Source organism: Schistocerca serialis, chromosome 3, assembly GCF_023864345.2.
Source record: "Schistocerca serialis cubense isolate TAMUIC-IGC-003099 chromosome 3, iqSchSeri2.2, whole genome shotgun sequence".
Taxonomy (NCBI): domain Eukaryota; kingdom Metazoa; phylum Arthropoda; class Insecta; order Orthoptera; family Acrididae; genus Schistocerca; species Schistocerca serialis.
In genome coordinates this window covers 294,227,610-294,246,769 of record NC_064640.1, presented here as the reverse complement: position 1 = coordinate 294,246,769, position 19,160 = coordinate 294,227,610, and the positions used below count along the sequence as shown (strand labels likewise).

At 39.9% G+C, this 19,160-nt stretch overlaps 1 protein-coding gene across 4 annotated transcripts in view; it reads right to left on the bottom strand.

Annotated features, from left to right (window-relative positions):
- LOC126470084 (ATP-citrate synthase) overlaps positions 1-19,160 on the bottom strand; it is a 166,639-nt gene that overhangs the window by 10,833 nt on the left and 136,646 nt on the right. For all 4 annotated transcript variants that reach the window (XM_050097597.1, XM_050097600.1, XM_050097598.1 and 1 more), the window contains exons 15-18: positions 18,811-19,049; positions 14,690-14,785; positions 13,244-13,453; positions 3,157-3,300 (exon numbers count right to left, since the gene is read on the bottom strand). In XM_050097597.1, the coding sequence (XP_049953554.1) occupies positions 3,157-3,300; positions 13,244-13,453; positions 14,690-14,785; positions 18,811-19,049 (689 nt within the window). The remainder of the gene's footprint in view (positions 1-3,156; positions 3,301-13,243; positions 13,454-14,689; positions 14,786-18,810; positions 19,050-19,160) is intronic.

The following is a 19,160-nucleotide window of genomic DNA, read 5'->3' as shown; positions in this document are numbered from 1 at the left end:
TTCAGCACAGGAGTGTCAGATTTTGTAGCAGATGCAAATCTGAGAGTCTGATGACTCTCTTTAGAACCACCAAGCTCAGTTTTTGGGATTGTAAACTATGTTAAGCTACTTGATGCACACTGAGCACTAGCATGCACCTCATGTTTAAAGAACCCAACTAATGAATCCCACTTCTCCAACAGTCTCTGCAGACACTTTCCTAAAGATAGCCATCTTGTGCAGACATGTTTTAGTATCTTCTTAGTTTCCTTGTCATGAACCTCTTGGAACTTCTTAAGGCGTTCCTTCCTCTTGCAACTCTTTTCTAAATAATAGAAAATGTTGACTAAAAGTTCATCAGTCTTAACAGGCAAGCTGATTGCATCTTTCTCACCAGCCAAGTTAATCAAATGACACGAGTAACCCAGCACAAACACATATGGCTATGCTTCCATTAAAACAGCAGCAACCCCATTTTTCTTTCCAATCACGACTAGAGCATTGTCTGAACAGAACACTACACAATTTTCAATTGGCATTTTGTAATACTCCGAGTGTGAAATTAACAAATTCCCAATATTATGTCCCGGTGAATCACCCACTAAGCCTGGGACAGACAGCACCGAAGTAACTATCTTTCCTGCTTTTCCTCAAAACAGGTGATGGATAAGGGATAAAGCTTAGCATCACTGTCGTTGCTCCCATCTGTAGCCAAAGTAAATGGTTCATGTTGCATGCAACTAATGAGTTCATTTCTTGAATCTGTAGTAGCCATTTCTTTCAAAATATGTGAAGTTTTGTATGACCACAACTGTATCTTTTTGAAATTTCCGAACCAGAGAAGATTTTCTTAAAAAGGGCACCAGCATGATCAGCAGCAGCTAACAGAATATTATGATCAACTAAAAATGAAATGAACAAACATTCTGCTCTTACTACATCAAGGTCAGCTCCAGGAGTGGTAAAAAATGAATCAATTTTCCTACTGCTGCCCTTCACTTTTGTATTGGAGATGTTTTTAACAGATCTAATATGATTTATTAATTCAGTTCCTCCGTAAGCAATGTTTATATCACACGGAACATAATGCAAATGTTTTGCCTTTCCGTGGTCACATAATACAAGGAAATTCAGCGGAATATGCATCCCTGAAAGACTGATATCATTTCTTAGTTGAACTCATCACAAAAATACTAAATCACACAAAAATTCATCACACAATTTCATGAATACCAGAACCACAGTAAACACCGCATAAAACCAAGCATAAACAAAGCTTTCCCACTAACACACAATTGAAGCACAACACACAAACACCAAATCGGACACCAATTCGTCACACAATTGCACGAATACCAGAAAATACAGTAAACACCACACAAAAGCAAGCATAAACAAAGCTTTCCCACTAACATGCATCAAAGCACAAAGACTACGCAGCAATAACCTGCGAGACGCGATTAGGGATAGAACGTTTGATCGACTTTCGCCAATTGTGTTTCAAACACACAGAGTTAATGACAAAAGCGCAGCGATATTCTGCGAGAAGAGATTATCAATAATATTATCGGTTGACTTTCAGTTGAATTTCAAACACCCGTATCTCGGAATAGCAGCTATTATTGAAAGTCAAAACTGAAATGCAGAATGAATGCAGAGGGTGGGAACAAGCCCAGGAGTTGAAAAAAAAAGAAAGAAATGTTCATCTGTAAAACCAAACGACTACCCCACAATCCAGAAATCTTCCCAGAAAACTGGAAAACTTGGCAGGTATGATTCCCTCACACATCACTTAGCAATGACTGCAAAAATGTGTGGCTTATGAGGAGATGCTTGACCAATGCATACCATTCTTTTTGAATCCTGATATACAGTTATTTTGCTAGCAGGACTGCTAGTGGCACTTTGGAACTCTTGAGAGGTTCTTTCTGCTGATTTCATATGATTTTTACAACCACTCACTGCCACGTTCGATGTCTGTCAGTATGTCACAACCGCAATGTCTGAGTTTAGCAGAGGCTAGCCCTTCGCGTTTCCTGTTCTCAGTCACATGACCGACAGCCAGCTTGGGAACATTCAGAAGAGTTGAAACGCCCCTGGTGGCATCCAATGACTAGTCTATGTTCAAAGTCACTGAGCTCTCCTGACTGAACCATTCTGTTGTTACTGGTTCTCTACTGACAACAAAATACTCATCACCGCCTTTTATACTAGCAGGTCCTCCTCTTATGACATCTACTGGTCAACTCCACATTACATAGACGTGTCCAGATACTTTTGATCGCATAGTGTGTTAACTGCAGTTTCACTGCATATTTATTCCATGGTAAAATTTGTTGACAACAATTAACTGAATAATTACAACCACAAATGCAATGCTAAAAGGAAAAGCAATCTACACTACCATCTAAGTGTCCAAATTTTAGCAAGAAAGGAGTGAAATACATAGCTACAAAACACAGTAAAAATCTACCCATAGGAATAGAACGTCTGACAGACAGGTATAAGCAACACTTCACAAAATGATACATCTGGCACATTTGGAGGAAACTGGGGATCCATAGAAAACATAAAGATTTCGTGGAAAAAAATATAAGTGTATGAGTTTACATTTCTGCTGCACTAGTATAAACTGCTGCCTCCCACCTAACTATTGTCAGTTCAATAACAATAATGCAGACCATAAACAATACTTGAAATCTGTATAATAGACAATACAGAGTCATCTATTAGAACCACAAGTAAATGTTTAAGGCTCCAGCTCCTCCCAATAGCACATATATTAGCACACATCTTCTACTTTACATCAAAACCTATCATTTTTTATGTGCTATTTAAGTAAGATGATATGTTAAGACATATTTACAGTTAAATAGCCTATATCAATATCATCCAAATTATGAACGTAGAACTTCACAGAGAAATGGTTTTCTTCTCTTATTGGAGGAAAAAAAGGAGGGAAAATAACCAATCAGCAGGTGCCAGTCAACTGGCTGCCCGGTTAAGAAATCATTATTTTTGTGAAACTAGGTGGGGGGACAAGGCCAAGCACTAAAAATAAGTTCATGGCGTTTAGTCAAAGCCCGTTACCATATTTAAGACATTCAAATATATTAATTATGAAAGCTAGTAAGTAACAAAAGTACAAATTATTTTTGATCAAAGCAAATTACATACCGATTTCACTCGGTGTCCAATACCCATTATCAGTTGACCTTTACTCCTCATAGAATTAACAAATTCCATGGGAATAAGACCAGTGTCATATGCTTCACTGAACTGTCTAGCGGCTCCATCTAAGGCACCTCCAAATCTGTCTCCCTAGAACAAAAAAGAACATTGGTCAATGTTATTGAGGATTACATGGATCATGAGAAAAAAATGACAAAAGAATATTTCATCAAAATCTTTAATACAAATTGTAAAAGACCTGCATCACTTTCCAGAAATCAGAAAGAATGATACGGGGAGCTGGAAAGAGGGAAGAAAGGTGACTGGGGGAGGGGGGGGGGGGGGGGGGGAGGGAAATGAGAGGTTGGTTTAATGAGGACGGCAGAATGTGCTGGGAGAGAGAGTGGAGAGAGGTGAAGGACAGAGACTACCGGAGTTTGAGGAGATGAAAATTGCAAGAAAAAAGGATATGTTGCAGGGCGCAGGGAGAGTTACCATATGTATAACAAAAATCTGGTGCTGGAGGAAGGGGCAGGGATCCTGATGAAATGAGCTTACCATGCCTAATATGTTGTAGGAATACTGTTGGCATTCAAAACAACTTCCAGTCTTCTCAGAATGGATAAATTCAGGTCCTGTGCACTTTTCAGGGGAATCTTATAGCATTATTCTTGTAATATACAGGAAAGTTAAGATAACAAGGAGGCAGGTGGATAGCAGCCACACACTCTTCTCTCCAAAGTAGACCCTAAGGCTCAATAATATTGAGAGCCAGAGACTGTGGTGGTCAAGGGAGATGCGACAATCCATTCTCATGCTCACAAGACCAGTCCTCGATAACACAAGCTGTGTGAACAGGGACCCTGTCATCCTGGAACACAGCATTACCATTAGGGAACAAACACTGTACCATGGGATGGACCTGGCCAGCCAAAATGGTCGCATAAACCTTGGCAGTAATGCAACTTACAGAGTAACCCAAGGGCCAATTAATATAAAGAGATGGCTGCTCAAGTCATCATCAAACCCCTGCCATGTTTCACTCTTGGGATGTAAACTCTGCCAGATGTTAGAAACACATCTGACCAAATTACTTTCTTCCATACATCCATAGACCAGGTTTTATGGTTTTGGCACCATGTTTTCATGTCATAAGCATTTGCATTACTGATGACTGGTTTTGGAATTCCTGTTTGCTCTGCAATTCCCTGCTTATCAAGCTACCTTCATGTTGTTTTGGTGCTGAAAGCATTTGCGAGTGTGACATTCAGTTCTGCAGTGGCCTTTGCAGCTGTCACCCTCTTATTTTTTGCTGCAATACTCTTTAGTGACAATCCATCATAATCATTCACCATGCACTTTTATCTGAGTTGTGACTTAGGGGATGTTGTAGTTCCAGTTTCCCTGTATGTGGTACAAATCTTTGGTACAGGGTTTCTTAAAACATCAAACACTTTGGCTACCTGTGTTATGGAAGCATCCAGCATACGAGCACCAACAATTTCCCCACAACTGACACTTACAATGTGTTGAAGACACTGCACAGATGCTGTTCATGGTCTAGTACTACAGTGCAGCCTGCAGGCTTGCCTAACATCTGCATTTATGTTCAAGCATGCATTTCTCACAATGTTTCCATATTTTTGTCCACCCCCTGTATGTCTGAAATATGGCAGAGGCCCTCTGTCAGATACTCATTATGGTTCATAGGGTCAATGATGGAGTCTTTGTGTGTAGAAAGGATGATCTGGTTGGTTCAGTTTGCAGATAGTGGTCCTGCCTACTGTCATGAGATTAGTATCACTGATGAGACACCTATGGAAGAAATATGAGATACATTTCCTGACCAGTCACAATGGAATAGTTCCTTTGCACACAATTCTGTCCACAACTGCAACAAGTAAGTCACATTTTCCACAAGGGCTCTGATCATGTCCTGAATTTGTTATAATCATCCCTACTGCATTTTCCCACCCAGTCATACAATGGAATATCCATGTGTAATATCTGAATGATATTCCTATTCCTCTGTAAAAAAAAAAAAACTAGGTGCAAGAACTGCCCCATACATTTATGAACCACATTCTACTTTAGTTCTGTCAGCAACATTTCCTAACCAACCATAAGTAGTGCTACCTATGGAAGCACACACATCATGTATTAACTTCACTGCAACCACAGTACAATGTTACACATAGTGAGGAAGTATTCAGTCTTCTCCAGAATGAATGACAACTACCAAGCTGTGGCTGAGGGTAACTGCATTACCCAATTATGGAACATGCTGTCTAGGATCATGTGGCTGACTTCAACAACACTGCCGAATCACCACCACCACCACCACCACCACCACCACCACCACTACTACTACTACTACTACTACTACTACTACTACTACCTAGAGCCCTTCTTAATTTTACCCCAACATCCATAATCATATTTCCTCCCACTGGCTTCAATCACATTAGCAGTCACTCTTTGTATTTTATACTCTTGTCTTAGCATTTCTCCTATCCCATACCTTGCCAAATTGTGCAAATGACATCACCCCCCTCCCCCCTTCCTGCAAGCATGTACATAATCCATGATGTACCTCTGTCTTTCAACCATATCTTGCACAAGAAAGATTTAGTCCATAAGATCAGCTCTTAATAATCATATTCTACATGTATGTTCCTATCTGATGCTCAACTCCTCTTGTATTTGGACAGCATGATCTATCCTCAAATACATATTTATAAATCATATTGGATTTCCACTGCATTTAAGCAAGGCTAAATATTTCTTTGATGTGAATATATGGTTACATCATCATCAATGCATTATACTCTGCTACATAAGAAAGTTAAGTTCAATACTTTCCAGGCATTCTTAAGCTCAAAAGACAATATAACAGAGCTGACGAAGGGAAAAAGTGAAATGCCGGATGTTTCATGTGATGTATACACCTCTAAAATGTGACAAATAGCTGTTCAAAATAATGTATTAAACAGCAGAGTTTCACCCGTTTTGGCAGATCAAACCTCAGACAACAGCAAAATCCTTTGAGGTTTTGGCAGATCAAACCTCAGACAACAGCAAAATCCTTTGAGGTGCCAAACTTAGCTTTAAAATTTGCATTCTTACAAAACGTTTCACTCAGACCACAGGCAAGGAATGTATCACTGTACTCATCTTTTGCAGATCTCTTGTTAGTAATTGAAATAGGGAAGTTTTTCCATTAATAAATTAACTGATTTAATAGCTCTCAATTGGATGAAAATCAGTGTGGGTTTAGGTCTCTTAGAGGTTGTCAGGACCAGATCTTTAGCTTACGACAAATAATGGAGAAGTGTTATGAGTGGAACAGGGAATTGTATCTATGCTTTACAGATCTAGAAAAGGCATATGACCGGGTTCTTAGGAGGAAGTTATTGTCTGTTCTACGAGATTATGGAATAGGAGGCAAACTTTTGCAAGCAATTAAAGGTCTTTACATGGATAGTCAGGCAGCAGTTAGAGTTGACGGTAAACTGAGTTCATGGTTCAGAGTAGTTTCAGGGGTAAGACAAGGCTGCAATCTGTCTCCACTGTTGTTCATATTATTTATGGATCATATGTTGAAAACAATAGACTGGCTGGGTGAGATTAAGATATGTGAACACAAAATAAGCAGTCTTGCATATGCGGATGACTTAGTTGTGATGGCAGATTCGATTGAAAGTTTGCAGAGTAATATTTCAGAGCTAGATCAGAAATGTAAGGACTATGGTATGAAGATTAGCATCTCCAAAACGAAAGTAATGTCAGTGGGAAAGAAATATAAACGGATTGAGTGCCAAATAGGAGGAACAAAGTTAGAACAGGTGGACGGTTTCAAGTACTTAGGATGCATATTCTCACAGGATGGCAACATAGTGAAAGAACTGGAAGCGAGGTGTAGCAAGGCTAATGCAGTGAGCGCTCAACTACGATCTACTCTCTTCTGCAAGAAGGAAGTCAGTACCAAGACTAAGTTATCTGTGCACCGTTCAATCTTTCGACCAACTTTGTTGTATGGGAGCGAAAGCTGGGTGGATTCAGGTTACCTTATCAACAAGGTTGAGGTTACGGATATGAAAGTAGCTAGGATGATTGCAGGTACTAGTAGATGGGAACAATGGCAGGAGGGTGTCCACAATGAGGAAATCAAAGAAAAACTGGGAATGAACTCTATAGATGTAGCAGTCAGGGCGAACAGGCTTAGATGGTGGGGTCATGTTACACGCATGGGAGAAGCAAGGTTACCCAAGAGACTCATGGGTTCAGCAGTAGAGGGTAGGAGGAGTCGGGGCAGACCAAGGAGAAGGTACCTGGATTCGGTTAAGAATGATTTTGAAGTAATAGGTTTAACATCAGAAGAGGCACCAATGTTAGCACTGAATAGGGGATCATGGAGGAATTTTATAAGGGGGGCTATGCTCCAGACTGAACGCTGAAAGGCATAATCAGTCTTAAATGATGATGATGATGATGATGATGATGATGATGATGATGATAATAGCTCTCTTGTTATGTGTATTTTCATCCTCATTTGCACATTACCATTTCTTGTTACTGTGTCTTGATCTGTTTATGAAATTTTAGAGTGAACACATTATGTGGTAAACAATGTATAACAAATCATCTACCACATACTTTTCACGCCTCAACTTGAATTCAATGAGATTTCACATTGTCAGGTTTGAGTCCATGGTCTACTTTGGAAATTCCTTTTTTATTCATGATTGTCTTGAGAACAATGCATGGATTTACAACAGTTTGTCAGTTTTGACTCTTATGAATCATAATCAGAAACAGTATCATGTTACGAATGCAGCAACTCAAATAGTCACTTAATGCCCATCTTGGTCACTTGACATCAACAGGTGACAGTTAGATGCATTACTTTTGTAACAAGATACAGGTTCTGGTGGTTACTCAGAAGAGTTGATGCCAGTAAATTATAATAAGTACATGTAATCCAATTAAGACAACCATGAATTTAAAAATTTAAAACTGAAATGCCAGCATAATAGTTGAGGAGAACAAGACACAGGCAAAAATGAATAAATTGGTAATTAATGAACTTGTTCAAAATGATTTCTGAAAACCTAGTTTTATATTATGCAATACTGTGCGAAAGTAAGTCAACAACATAATGTAGGTAGCAACCAACACAACTACAATGGAAATATTCTCAATAAGATTATTGGAAATTAGCAATTATTGTTTGAAAGAAATATTCTTCTACAGGTATGTGAACACCTGTAATTTCTTGTCCTGATACCTCAGCAGCTGAGCTTTTAAGGGGTTCTGCTGCTGAAAGTGGTACGAAGTGGTAAACCGTACCCGGTATGCACTGCTGGTTCTCAGGATCTTTCAAAGCTGAGCGTGCCTTTGTCTTGCAAGGGCATTGTCTTCCTATCTTACATTCAACAATGCTCGAGTGCTACTGGTCACACACCAGAATGGGAGGGCAGAGTTATCATTTGGGTTTCATGCGGAGTGGTCATGTGTAGTTGTGTCGCACTAAAATTACTTAAACAGTTTGCCAAGGTGATGGATTATGAATCTGTATGTATTTTGTCAAATGGGGTAGTAACAGTGAGTAATGATACGGTTTATTCACAGAAGGTATGTATAATTACATATTACATTAGCGTACAAAATAGTATTGTCATTCTCAGTCAGTGCCTTCTGATGGCAGAACATAAATCATTAGAACAGTTATATAAAGCTACCATGGACAGTCATAATGTGAAAGGCTAATTCAGAAAAGCAGTCCGGCAATGGCAAACTGTAGTACGAAATGGGAATAAATGTAACTGTTGATACACGCATGGTCAAGGCATTGTTGGGCAGTGTGTTTCTTACAAAATCAAGAAACGGTAAAATTGTACGCAGTGTTAACCCTTCAAAGCAACAATTTTTCGCGTAAATTTGATGAACTTTAGTACTCATACAGTAAAGAGACATGTTTTCATACAATTATTATCATTATTATTTCAGAATCGGTGTAACACTGGTGTCAGTGTCAGCAAGGATGGTGGGCAGATCTCCAGCCAAATCAAGGGCTGCCATGATGTAAGAATATAAGACACACATAGCCAAAACATGCTGAACTGAGAGTTGCATACCACAAACTTTACAGAGTGATGGATCCTCCTACTGGAGGAGGAAAAAATGTGAGTTGAAGGGCAATGATCTACGTGCAATCTGGTGAGCAGCACTTCCTGCCACTGGTGAGGTTGGTATGAAGTCTGTCACATCTGTGTGGTTGATTTGAGTGACCGTAGTTTGTTTTCTGTCATCTCCAACCATTCAGTTTCTCACTGACGCATGTTTTGTCTGTCAGATAATGCGATGACAGCACGCAACAGGATGGCACATCAATGTACAACACCATTCCGACAATCTTCTTTAGCTGCTTTGTCAGCTATATCATTTCCCTGTGTCCCAATGAGTCCATGAGCCCAGGAAAAGTTCACCTCCTTGTCATGGTGTTGGAGCCACTGTACAGAGTCATGGATGGGCTGACTCAACTGGTTTACCATGTACATTTGATGGACTGCTTGTAGCGCACTGAGTGAATCATAACAGATGACAAACCTTGCACTATAATATCTTTGAATCCATTCCAGTCGCATCCTAACACCATATAAATCTGCATCATAATTTGTAAATTGTTCCAGAAGGCGTACATGGAAAATCATGTAGGAAAAACAGCTGAACAACTGAGAGCATTTCCTAGCTGGGATCCAAATGTGTAAACAATGAAAACACTGTGGTAATACTTAAAAAGAAAACAGAGTTGCAAAAACATATTCTGGAGTCACTTTGGGACTCCGAAGACACCAAGGCGGCAATTTGTTCCATCCCTGGATATGCATTCGGAGGTCTGAAATACTAATAATTGTCAGCCAGTCAGTAGCATGTACCCTGGATGACTTGGTTGTGTGGGGGTGTGCAATTGCTAAATAGTTGGGGTGTATTGCTGCACTAAATGCCAATGACTGAGGCAATGCTGACATTTCCAGAGGCTGTTGAGCCAGAAGGAGGCACTGCTGAATCCAGAGTTGTGGTTCACCTGACTCTGCACAGGCTCTGAACTGGCCTGCTCCAGTTGATATCTGAATATCCTCATAGTGGACAGCATCTAACATCTTGAGGGAGGAAATATGGGCCAATCCATAAACCACACTGCCATAATCTAACTGAGATCTAACAAATGCCCTATAAAACTGTAGGAGGTGAGACCTGTCAACTCCCCTCACCTTTCTGCTAGGCATTTCCGAATATTCAATGATTTGAAGCCCTTTGTTTAAGGTCTTTGAGGTGCGGATGTCAGGTTAATTTCAAGTCAAATAGAAGGCCAAAAAGGGCGCAGTGTTGTTAAAATGAAAAATATTGTCTCCACTATGGGCTCTAGTTGGTTAAAACTTTGTTGAGTTCAGTTAAAACTGACACACCTAGTCTCCTTGGTGAGAACCTAAAACCAGTTTCATTGGCCCAGGCTTCCTGATGGTCATCTGTAGTTGATCCATTTTTGTTGTAAGATAGGAGGAAGAGTAGAAGATTGTGAAGTCATCCATAAACAAAGAACATTTAACAGGGCTCCTGCCTGTGGACAAGGTGTCATTGAAACAAACTGCAAACAAGGTGACAGAGAATACACTGCTTTGAGGGAACCCATTCTCAGGAACATAGCAGTCGGACAAGGCATCACCAACATAATAGCAAAAGCACTGGTCTTTGAAGAAGGATTGAATAAGAAGTGGCAGACATCCACATGGTCCCCATTGATGAAATTGGTGAAGAATAATGTACCTCCAAGTGGTGGTGTATGCTTTTTCAAGGTCAAAAAACACACCAATCAAATGGTTTTGGTGGAAGAAGGGATCCTGTAGTGCTGTCTCAGAAGAATTAAGTTGTTATTGGCAGAACAGCAGTGCCTGAAACTGCACTGGGAGCAGCACAGGTGACCTCAGGATTTGAGGAGCCAGATCAGGTGGCACTTGACCACGTGGTCTAGAGTCTTACCAAAAAAGCTGGTACAGGCTTCGCTCCAAAAGCTGTTGGGAGTCAGAACGATCCCAGCCTGGTTTCCATAATGGAACTGAGGGCCATAACTGCAAAACTAAACATCTAGAAAATTTTTGATTTTGAGTTATATGAACTAACATATTTTAGAATCAAAGGAATCGATTGCAAATGTTAAAATTTAACAAAACCAACATGAACCAAATTAAATATGCATGAAATAGTGCAAATTTTTGCAAAACTTGATGTCTACTGAAAGAGAAATCTTCCACAACTTAACATTTATAAGACATTCGTTTTTGATTGCCAGCAGAAACAACCCCCACCCAAAACTGACTGTTGTGAAAATATTTTACTCATGACAGACCTTGATATATAACTGTAGAGTAATGGAGGAAAACAAATACTTGTCATTACACAAGACTCTAAACACAAATGTCTTGGGAAGTCAATAAGATTCCTTCTGCTGCAGACTTTTTTTAATAAATTTGTGGAAGGAACATCAAGAAACCAAGAATTGGAGCCTGTTAAGAATTTTCTCAAGCTCACACAGTTCACAGAATAAAAATTCAGTGATGATGGCTACATTCTTTCAGTTTTGTGAAGCATCAAAATTTTCACTGTTGCTGCACTGCGCATGTTTTGATTTTTTCTTGTGTGTGGATGCTAAGTCACTCATTTGTTTACATGTCAGGAATGGGATTGACCCACTTTCCCCTCCATCTTGCAATATTTGCTGCCAAGGATAGCCACAATGACAGGTCTGAGAAAATGTATCAACATGCCAGGGACTCATCAGACCAGGGGTCAATGTACAGGACAGTTGCACAGTCATCCTGCTTTATTTTCCACATTCTTCTGGGAAGCTGGAGCAGAGTACAGATAGTACACAATCTCAGTTTGCATACAGTGAATTTCCACAAGGCAGAAAAGCTTCTGTCCACAGACCCACACAGATTTAAAAATTATTGCTCATGTGAAACTCAGCTTGCCCTTATTTCACACGATATCCTACAAACCATGGATTTAGGGCAACAAGCAGGTTCCATACTCCCAGATTTATGGAAAGTGTTGACATGAGGCCCCATTGTAGACTGCTGAAGGTCCAAGGTTCCAAGACATGAGAGCAGCTTGAAGACTTTTTAAGTAACAGAACCCTGTATCTTGTCCTCTACTTCTATGTGGAGGTGTCATCACTGTGTGACTGTATGAGTATACAAGATGACTCTGACAGAATTTCTAGTTGGTGTGATGAATGGCAGCTTGCTCTAAATAAAGAAAAATACAAGTTAATGAGGATGAGGCAGAAAAATAAATTCATAATGTTCAAATACAGCATTAGTAGGGTGCTGCTTGGTACTGTCACACTGATTAAATAACTAGGGATAATGTTGTAAAGCGATATGAAATGGAGTGAGTATGCCAGGTTGGTAGTAGGGAAGGCAAATGCTTGAATTCATTTTATTGCGAGAATTTGGGCAAAGTGTAGCTAATCCATAAAGGAGACAGCATACAGAACACTAGTGCGACCCATTCTTGAGTACTAGGATCCATACCAGGTTGAAAAAATTCAGAGGCATACTACTAGATTTGTTACTGGTACATTCAATCATTATGCAAGGATTATGAAGATGCTTTGTGAACTCAAATGGGAATCCCTGGACGGAAGCCAATATGGAAGCTTTTAGGTAGTTGTTTTTCCCCTGCCTTATTTGCAAGTGGAATAGGGATGGAAATGACTAGTAGCAGTACACTGTACCCTCCACCATGCACTGTACAGTGGCTTGTGCAGTATGTATGTAGATGTAGATGTAATTCATATATTAGAGACAGTTAATGATACAAAATATAGTTTATCACTGACTACATATTAAGAATCTCTCAACACCCTCGAAATTTCCACACACAGCATATTATATATAATGAGAAAAGTATTTGCAACTGTCTAAGTGAATGAGTAAATAGCAACCTCAATGTAACCAATAATACTAATATTCTAGATAATGTAATCAATAAAATGTATGAGAATAAAAGAAAAAAATACTATACGTACAATGGTCAAGAGTCCAGAAACAACAGACGATACCAAATCTTTACCAGCACGAGCACAGACAATGGTGTTGTGAGCACCAGAAACTGCTGGTCCATGATCAGCTGTTATCATCAGACACATTTCAAAGTACTTGCACACATATGCTGGTAAACATCGTTGGAACCACAACAGAGATATCACTCCTCCAATTCCCAAATTTTGCTTCAGAACCTGGAAATATACCAACAGTGATTAGATTATTTCATACAGCTCCTATATACTCCAAGTAGTGAAGTTACCATAAAAAACAAATGTTAGGTCTGAAAATGACAGAAGATTAGGGATTAACAGCCTGTCACCAGTAATGAGCTCAAAGAGCACCTTTTGACTTCAGATTTCCTTCTCTGATAGGCTCCTTATTCATGCATGATTGTTGAAAAGTCAACAGTGTAACAATATAACTAATGGTACTGAAGACTGGTGGTGATGTAACTGACAAACTGGAAGGTTAACTGTGAAATGAGAAGTTAATATTTGATAACATACTTTAATCAGTCACTTCTGTCCAACCAATCAACCCTTCAAAATAGTGACAAAAATCTTTAAATGAAAATCTAATAACTATTGATACATAGCTATAATTAGCCATGGATCAACTGACAGGTTAGTGAAACTGGGGTTTATCATATCTCCTAACTCAGGTACTCAAATAAGAGACCTAATAGTCTCATATGACTTTTAAAATAAGAATATGAACATAGAACACAATTCTGGAAAATTCAAAAGCAAGCAGATGTGAGTAGTTAAAGTTGGTGCAAATTTGTTTTTACTTACTAGAACATTAAACTATTTCCCAAGTCCAACCTTAGGCACCCATATATCTGTTGTAATATTGTCAATGTGTAACAGTAAGGCTTGGAGAGTATTTTCAAAATGAGAAGTCTAAAACAAAGTAAAGACAACACATAGGGATCCTTTACTGACAGCCATGATGGGGAACACACTTCCTACAGTGACATCATTTTTCCTAAAAAAACAGTGTAACAGAATCACTCAGTAACGAGCATATCTTTTCAGTCACAATGACCCCAATAACCCGTGCAGGTAACCAAATGATCTCCATTCACCCAGTGGGTAAAATGATGCACAGCCAAATGTCCCTCTACAAAATTCATTTTAAATCTTTTCCAACAAAATACTCAAATTTAGTAAGGACTGGGAATGCAGAACTTCATTTTACTGTCACATAAAAAGTCATTCTGAACTGGTGATTTCCTGGATTCACAAAACCAAGTACAGGGCTCAGCACTTCATTAATAAAGTCACCAAGCAGAGATAGTGACAAGCATTTTCCCTATAGTTCTCTACACTCAAGGTTTGCTGTGATATAAAAAGAAAATCATAGAGAGACAACATATACTGCAACATAATAGTTAAAGGAATAGTGTGTTTTGGAAGATAACTTACACTGCTGATTGGCATTCCTGCGTAGATCAGCTCCTGGCCCCTCTCATCACATATGCTTGTCATGAAAGAGGCTGGTTTTCTTATAAGTCCTAATTCCTATAAAATGAGAAAGAGAGAAACAAACCTTATTACAGGTATGGCATTATATACCATTAAGAATTTATTCTCTTCTGTAATAATTTATGACTAATGTCTGGGTAAAAAGGCATAACTATAACACTAATTATCATCATCATCATCGCCTGGAAACATACTAACAAGGGGGAAGAGGAAAGAGAAATGGTTATGACTGCATAAGAACCAACAGTATGTCACCCCCCCCCCCCTCCACACACACACATACACACACACACACACACACACACACACACACACACACACACACACACACACACACACACACGGGGGGGGGGGGGGGGGGGCAGGAGGGAGGGGGAGAGGGGGGGAGAGGGGGGGGAGAGAGAGAGAGAGAGAGAGAGAGAGAGATGCAAATGCACATGCCCCTACAGTGTGCCAGCAAGACAGACAATGTCAGGATTGCATTTCGGTAGAGGGAGATGTGGACTGGGAGGGGGTGACAGGATGGAAGAAGGGAAACTGTTGGGTGGAGGATGCGGGGACAATGGGTTAACAGAGATTAAGGCCAGAAGGGTTACAGAGGCAAAGGATGTGTTGCAAGCAGAACTCCTATCTGCATAATTCAGAGAAGGTGGTGGAGGGGAGGGTCCTGATGGCCCAGATTGTGAAGTAGCCACTGAAATCGTGCATGTTGTGCCACTGGGTGGTTAACTTTATTTTTGGTCACAGTTTGGTGGGGGCCATTCATCTGGTGAACAGCTGGTTAGCTGTCATATTGACATAAAAAACTATGCAGTGATTGCAGCACAGTTGGTATATGACATGGCTGCTTTCACAGGTAGCCCTGCCTCTGATGGGGTAGGTTAAGCCTGTGACAGGACTGTAGCAGAGGTGATGGATGGGTCTTGTACCTGGATCTTCCACACATATATGATCCCTGTGGCAAGGAGTTGGGAGTGGGAGTGGCATACGGATGGACCAGGAAGTTGTGAAGGTTGGGTGGGTGACAGAATGCCACTTCAAGATGGTTGAAAAGAATCTTTAGTACGATGTCCCTAATTTCAAGGCATGATGATAGAAAGTCTAAGCCTTCCTTTTGTAGTTAATTCTTCGGGGTGGTGTCAGGATACGGCATGGGAAATCTGTTTGCAGACTGGGTTTTGGGAGCAGTGCCTGTCTGTGAAGGCCCTCGTGAGACCTTGAGCCTACTGCGCAAGGGAGTTCTCGTCACTGCAGATACACCATCCGTGGATGACCAGACTGTATGGGGGAGATTTTTTGGCATAGAAGGGATTACAGTTATCATTAAGTTGGTGGTTAGTGGGTTTAATGTGGACAGAGATGTAGATGGAGCCATCAGAGAGGTTGAGGTCTATGTCCAAGAAGGTGGTACATTGAGTTGAGGAGGACCAGGTGAAATGGATGGCAGAGAAGCTGTTGCGGTTGTGGAAGATTGAGTACAAGGTGTCTTGGCCCCGAGTCCAGACCATGAACCTATTATCAATGAACCTGAACTAGACAAGGGGTTTGGGTTTTTGGGAAGATAGAAACATTTCTTCTAGATGGCCCATAAAAAGTTTGGCATAGGAGGGTGCCATGTGGGTGTCTGTGGGTGTGCTGTGGATTTGTTTTTATATCTTCCCCTCACAGGCAGAATATAGGTGATAAGGTGTATGAGGAATAAAATAGTGGGTTTGGAGTCTAAGGACATTTGGAGACGTAGTGTCTGATAGTGGCAAGGTCATTGACAAGAAGGATGTTGGTGTATAGGGAGATGGAATCAACAGTGACAAGTAGGAATCCAGGAGGTAAAGGGGTGGGAATGGTGACAAGTCAGTGAAGGAAGTGGTAAGTATCTTTGATGTGTCAGGCTACATTTTGGGTCAGTGGTTGGAGGTGTTGATCAACAAGAGTGGAAATTCTTTTAGTAGGAGAACATTAACCAGCTACAACATGGCTTCCAGGATTGTAGGGTATGTGGAATTTGGAGAACATGTAGAAGGTGAGTGTACAAGGTGTCACAAGAATGAAGAGGGAGATGGACTCAGGGAAGAGGATCTGCATTGGGCCTAAGGACTTCAGTATGGATTGGAGGTTGTACTGGACTTCTAGGATGTTATCACTATAGCAGAGCTTGTAGGCTTTGGCAGGATTGAAACTTCTATGGAATTGAGGTTTTTGGTGGACATGTTAGCAACAGTTTGAGTTTGTTAGGGTTCTAAATTTTGTGAAGTGCCGGGAGTGAGTTTTTGTGGATGTGGTAAACTGAAAAGGTCCGCTAGGCATGGTCTGAGTGTTATGAGGGTTTGACAAGGGGTTCACTGTGGGTAGGATAACAGGTGGCAGGTAGTGGTGCTATGAAATGTGAGAAGGATGTCAATTGAAGGTTTGGACAATTTATGAAGGTGGTGTCTGGAATGCTCTTTCAAGTGTTGGAGGGCAAGGTTTTAATTTATATTCAGAGGCCTAATATTCTCAAAATGAAAACCAATATTTCAACATTTGCTATCAATGAAGATAGTTAGAAGATGCACACAGCCTCCAGTCTACTATTACCTGATGAATGTAAGTGTTGACACCTTTCACATTAACAAGGAGAACGGCAGCAGGAGGAGGAGGAAATAAATCAATACACACCATGGGACTGTTTGAGTTCCACTCATTGGCAGAGAAGCAAAAGAAGAGAAAGAGAGAATCCTGTGTTACCTACACTGAACATTTATTTTCCAGTATCTGAAAATTAATATTAACTTTTAACTGCTCTTGTTTTTGCAGCTTTTGTGTATTTTATGCTAGTGCCAGTCGCAATTATGTCTTAAATGGCACAATCCATCATACAGTTATTTTCAACCACTTTCTCTTTGCATATTTTATGACAAGCCTTTAAAATATTCAGTTATTATTTCCTTAATGTTTTATGAAGGGTGTGGTGTCTCAAGGTTATTTTCACCTCTCCTCCACAAAGAAGACAGCTGTGTTGTACAAAAGCAAACCAATGTTATTGTACCTTCTCACACAGGTTATTAGGTACACTTCATATTATGCTTGTTTCCCATACACAGCCCAGTTCATTACTCAAGTTATTTTCATGTTTCATGGAACATTGAATATAAGTTTCCTGAATGCTGTGACACATACAATAGGAAACATACTTTCAAAGTATCATACAGACTTCGGTATAATTTTTCACCAAATAATGCAATTTTGCAAAAAAAAACACACACACACACAGTTTGAAGGCGTAAAGAGTGACAAGCAAACTGCACTCTTTTCAGTGAAGGTACAGAACTAAAATCCCACAGTTATTTCATTAACTATTTAAAAAAAATAGTTGGTAGTGAGTTTATCACACAGGTTAGGCATGTTTCAGGTTTCAGTGGAATGAAAGAGGTAATGACACATATCCTTGTTAAGAAGAATTGCCTTGCATTTTCCTAAATTCATTCAGAGGTGGCTATAACTATATAAAGATACAATCAAGTTGTTAGATTATTGATCTACTTATAGCACAGGAGTGTCAAAGATCATGGATGGCAATTTACATTTTGATAACTCAAGATATTCCACAACATCTGCATCAACCTCTAATTTGCTGCACCAGTGCCCAACATGTCCTGCTCAGGAATGAATGTTCTCTGCAGCCACATTCCTGTGCTCTGTTCCTATCCTTGGTTTTCCCCTCTCTATCTGTGGCTCCTTCACATTCACAATGACCTCATCTACTACATCAAATTCGACTGCTCAGTCCAAGTCATAGTGCTACCAAAGAATCTTGCATGCTTCCTCCCCCACCCTCTTGCATTGAAGAAGAATGTGTGTTAAAAATCTCATTTATAACATTCAACTTCTTGATTATGTGCCTCTCGTTTACTGAACAGCTCCTTTAAACTATGAGTGTATTTACTCATCCAAAGAATGGGACAATATAACATGTTGATTCGTATTTAACTTTGAAACTGTATTCACCTTTTAAGAAACAATTACAATGCTTATAATGCCCACCTGTGCAATTATTACAAAGAAACTACTAATGCAACACTTACCCTTGCCCATGAGTAGTCCATTGGCACCGTAGGTGGTGGAACCTCTGGAGCAGGAACTATCACACCACTTTCAACTAATGACTCATATACTTCACCAATTACATCTCCAAAAGAATCAAATGATGGTGGGACATGAGCACCAGCTTCACTCAGTGCCTTATTCTTTGCAACAGCTGTTTCCATATCTGAATTAGCACATGATCCTGCATGACCAAACTGGACCTCTGATGTAAACATACCTGCAACATAACAATTATACAATTTGGAAATGTCACAATACTGCCAATTGTAATGCTGGATTGAATTTATTATTTTCGGGGCAACTACCAACAATATCATCATCATCATCA